The 4,890-nt window shown below is 37.8% G+C and overlaps 1 protein-coding gene across 1 annotated transcript; it reads right to left on the bottom strand.

Moving 5' to 3' along the window:
• Nucleotides 1-322: 322 nt before the first annotated feature.
• LOC123698079 (protein sister of odd and bowel-like) lies at nucleotides 323-4,584 on the bottom strand. The gene is made up of 2 exons (XM_045644676.1): nucleotides 3,428-4,584; nucleotides 323-1,052 (listed from the first exon to the last, which is right to left on the bottom strand). Exons 1-2 carry the CDS (start codon nucleotides 4,456-4,458, stop codon nucleotides 677-679), a joined length of 1,407 nt encoding a protein of 468 aa, XP_045500632.1. The 5' UTR covers nucleotides 4,459-4,584; the 3' UTR covers nucleotides 323-676.
• Nucleotides 4,585-4,890: the final 306 nt, after the last annotated feature.

The following is a 4,890-nucleotide window of genomic DNA, read 5'->3' as shown; positions in this document are numbered from 1 at the left end:
AAAAAAAGAAACATGTTAAAACATGTTCCTACAACCATACTAAATGAATAGGACAAAAGATAGGGAAAGTGCGTGAATGAAAGAGAAAGGTCTATACTGTGTTCTCACATTATAATAATATTATGTTGAGAGGAAACTTGGATTTACTAGTAGTTGTTGCGAGTATTTTAAATATATTAAACATACTGAATTATTATTTTTACATGTATAGTTTTATTTATAGACTCTACAGATAATAGTAAATATTTAGAAAGGTATTCTAGTCACCAAAAGATTTTTTTAAATCTTAAAACAAAACTTTTATCAGAAATAAAACATCAGCTTCATTCATAAGATTTTATTTTTGTACAACCTTTACAAAATAAGTAGGTAATTTATTGCGAATATCTTACATCCAAAATAATTATCAACTAAGTACATATAGAGTTCAACAATGACGATAACATTCATTTTATATACACTCATTATTTCGAGCTAAATGGACGGTTAGCTGACTAAGGCACATCATAAATTATATTTACATTTACATGAGATCAGAGAATTTAGAAGATAGGAGATGAAAATTACGCACTAGAATAATACTACGAAAACGAAGGCACACAAATCTAGAAGATTCGATACTTATTTCTAAAAGGCACTTGATTCATCAGTCTTTAATTGCAATACACAGGAGGTTTCAATTCTCTTCTTCCGTGTCTAAATTGTCGATGGGAAAGTTGGGGTTGAGTAACGGACTCTTCCCATTGCTTCCACTGGGCGAAGTGTTGACGGAGGCCATTCCAACCAAATTGTGCGTTAAGCTGTGACGTCTTAAGTCACAGTTTCGTCTGAACACCTTTCCACATGAGGAGCAGTTGTAGGGTTTTATATCCGTGTGGGTGAGGAGGTGCGTCTTGAGATTAGACCTCTGGTTGAAGCTTCGACTGCAGACGGGGCATTTGTGCGGAGATTCTTCCATGTGTAGAATTTTATGCACGGCTAACGTCCTCGATTGGCAGAACCCTTTTCCACATTCCAGACATTTGAAAGGCTTTTCCTTTGAGTGGATGTATCTGTAACAGAAAAAAAAAGCATGTTAATAAAAGGTTACAATTAACAACTATGTCTACTAAAGAACACGCTCTTTAAAAGTCTCTACAAATAATTTGCGCTCTAATAGTATGAAATACCTATTCTACAATTAAAAATTATCCATAAAAGTTCAGACTATTTCTAAAACAATCGAACAAATAAGATCATAAACATAGGACAACACCATTAGAAATAGAACTGCCAAATAAATTCACATATCCGAAGCTTAATATTACAAACGCCTAACACTATTAGCAGTCCATTATCGAAAATATATAGCCGTGAAAGGAGCATTCATAAACAGCTCTTATAAGCATAATTTGTGTCCAACGCGTTAACAGGCTTCGAATAAATACATCATGTCTTGAGGCGCCGAAACGCTGGCCAAGATGTGAACACCTTGTAGGAGCTGAGCCAAACAAGTGCCCCCAGGATATTGGTAATAAATTGGCGCACACTCCCTTTTTATGCCTAATACCATTAATACGAAACATGAATGATAAAACTTTGGAAGATACATGTTTATTTTTAAACAACTGAACGGTTTTTAAATAATTTAGTGGATAGGTAGCTATAAATAAACACAAGACACACCAAATTATGATAGTGTGACTAAATATTCCCTAACGGTAAAGATCTCTAAAAAATCAACACCGTATCAATCCATAACAAACAACAATTACAAAGAAACGTGTACCTAATCAATAATAATGGTCGTAAAGCCGCGAAGCATAGCGTATAAACAAATAAAACGATAGAAAATACGTGTTCCAAGTAACGTAATATGTGTAATAATAATCGAGATAACGATAGCCGACGATTAAGTGTTACCAGATGAATGAAAAAATGATTTGGATAAGATGATGGGCTGATTAAGTCGCGCATTGGAGCGTAGTCGATCGGCGCGAGCGCAGTTAGGCCTAACTCCATCGCGACATCTCTGATTAATTAAAGAGACGATGTATATTGATGGCCTGTGAAATTACATCTATGATACCTTATTAACTTTTAACCGAATGCTAATTAATAAGCGGTGAATGTTTAAGTCTGTAATTACGACGCGGTTATCAACAAATTTGATTTTTGAGAATTTGAATGAATGTGTTAATTTCGGTTTTAATGGCTTTATGTGTTTCGTGTTAATAACAAATGATAAACAGTTTTTAATCTTTTATGTTAAATTAAAATTTCATAAGTTCAAAAAAGTGTTCATAAAAAACAATATTAGAAAAACGTCATCTACAGACATTCGGTTTCACATTGTTAAAATGTTTAATTACAACGGCCTTTGTATTTGTCATCCACATTAATCCTCGCGTCGGGATCACCATTGCTTTGTTAAAACCCGTCGAACGCTCCATTCCATTTGAATGTATCGTGTCAACGGACATCGATTGAACACGGACAGGCCGGGCCCAGCTCGGGTTAACCCTGCGGCGTCTACACGAAATTTATTTTATTACGACAGAGATACGGTGATTTGGGTAGAAATCGCCGAGACAGGTGTTAAAAATTTAACACCTTTGCCTCCTTCGGGTGGGGAACACGAAAAGATAAGTGGAGAAATAGATAAACACACTCTAAAGTTGTTGTATCACCGTGGGTACGACGCGTGTCCGTAATGGAATTATTTATTGTTATCGTCGTTCGGAATTCCAATTTTCTTCGAATTAAGATTAAGAATTTTTAACGAGATAACATTCGCCGATAAGACAGATATGCGCACAGATTCAGAGGAATTCAAATGTAAAAACAAAATGAAGATGCGAAATTAAAACATCGGCTCTCAGATTAGCGATGGTTTTGTAAAATAATTTACGAGCGTGACGAAGGATCCCTCGATACCATCTGCTCGACCGTAGTTAACCCTTTTTGTTTTAAATATTTTTCTACACCGCCATTATTCAAAAGTTCATAACGTTTTGCGTTGAAACTCGAAGACTAAAATCTTTTATTGATATTGAAAAATGAGAATCGTGATCCCTCCAATTAATGTTCTTCGACACGGCTATAACCTTGTTTTATCTTATAAAAGCGGGTCGGCCCATCCGATACGACGCTTTAGGAAAGAATAAAATTTATATCTCCCATTGATTTAGCTATTAGTTTCAAATGTAGAGATAAAGTTACATTCATTTGTTATTATTTCTATCCGTGTTAAAAGGTTATCTTTTAGGCTATGGTAATTTAACGCCTACAATAAATGCTATGTTACACAAACTTATTATTACATCTCTTACAAGCTATTTAAATATTCATAATTGATGAATCATTACTCATAAATATAAATATGACAATAAGATACGTTTAATCATGTCAAATAGTATTAAAATAAATAAAACAAAAGCTTTTTTACCTGTGGTCTCTTAGATGATCTTGCCGTCGGAAAGCCTTTCCGCAGATGTCACATGAATACGGTCGCTCGTCTGTGTGAGTTCTTTCATGAATTAATAAATTGTATGATTTCGTAAACTGTCGATTACAAAACTTGCAGATGAACTGTTTCTTTGTTCTAGGTCCGCTGCTGGTTGTCTTTTGTTTATTCGATATACTGCTACCCGTTGATGATGTGGAACTGTTTGTGGATTTAGAACTAGATGAGTTAGGCGGAGGTGAAACTGATTGAGATGGACCGTTCATTTGTTGCTGATACATGGCATTCATGAGGAGGCTCGGATATCCATTATCTAGGTTTTGTGCAGAATTGTAGCTATAACTCTTGGAGGTTGCTTCCAAATGTTGTTCTAAAGTAAATTCATCTTCATTGTCTAGTAATGCTAAGTCTTCTTCAACTTCTTCGGATAAATCAACATCATCCGCGGCTATAGCGTCAGGTAACGGGTATTCTTCAGGAGATTTTGGTGACGCCACTTTTAATGGGCTCTCAACGGAATCTATTTCGCTTATCTTTGCGCTAGCGGTTGCTATTCGCAATATGTCTTGTTTGGAAGATGAGCTGTTGTCGGGTTGAGGAGAGTTGCTAGCGGTAGATACTGTTGTGAGACGTTGTAAAGTCAAATACGATTCTAATGCTTGTAAATTCAGCGCTGCAGCGGCTGCAGAATTAGAAGGTAGAAGCGCTGCCTGTTGTAGAGAATTCATCATCGCATTTTGAAGCGAAATCACAACGCCTTGTAATGATCTTTGCAACATATTCTCTTGTAAAAGCGCCGCGGATGCTATCGATAAATTTAAATTCGTACTGGTTGATGAATTAGTACTCTTACTTGCTTTCGTATCCTCGTGCACTGGCGTATCGTTGAGAAGTCCATTCATTTCGGACGTCTTGTTGTCTTGAATCTGCAGATTATTTTTCAGCTTGATGATGGCACTTTCCAATGAGTTGAGCGTTGATTTATTCGTACGGGATGTGCTCTGTTCTTGCATTTTCGCGTGGGCGTTAGTGGTAGGTTATCATCAGGTGGTCACTGAAGCACGTGTTGTGGCGCGGTGGGGGTTATCGCGTGCGCATGCGCTTCGAGTCACGACACGGAGGACGGCGTGCGAGGCGAGCGTTCGGCGCGGCGCGACTGAGCCGGCGGGCAGCCCGTGACCGCCCCGCCCCCGCCTCCCCTTCGTCTGTCTTCCCGCCTCACAAAAGCTCTCTATTTTAGGCAACTCTTTGTACAGTAATGGTCACCTCACGGCTCACGCTGCCCTAACGACAGACACGTCCATGAGAACAACATTGCGCCAGATTTGTTGTGGCTCTTTCGAGTGTAATGAGATTCTGAATGGAATCGTTCGGGCTATGGGAAAACAATTCGAGCGATCGGCCCATTTGTTTTGTTAGTGGGTCACGTCACGCTCAATCGCTTA

The sequence above is a fragment of the Colias croceus genome, chromosome 15 (genome assembly GCF_905220415.1).
Source record: "Colias croceus chromosome 15, ilColCroc2.1".
Lineage (NCBI taxonomy): Eukaryota > Metazoa > Arthropoda > Insecta > Lepidoptera > Pieridae > Colias > Colias croceus.
The sequence above is the reverse complement of the archived record's forward strand: the minus strand, read 5'-3'. Positions and strand labels throughout refer to the sequence as shown.

Bases quoted from the DNA above. Each gene is read 5' to 3' on its own strand.
- LOC123698079 (XM_045644676.1), bottom strand. From the start codon at position 4,458: ATGCAAGAACAGAGCACATCCCGTACGAATAAATCAACGCTCAACTCA. The intron at 1,053-3,427 runs GTAAAAAAGCTT...TTTCTGTTACAG, and splicing joins GATCATCTAAGAGACCACAG to ATACATCCACTCAAAGGAAA.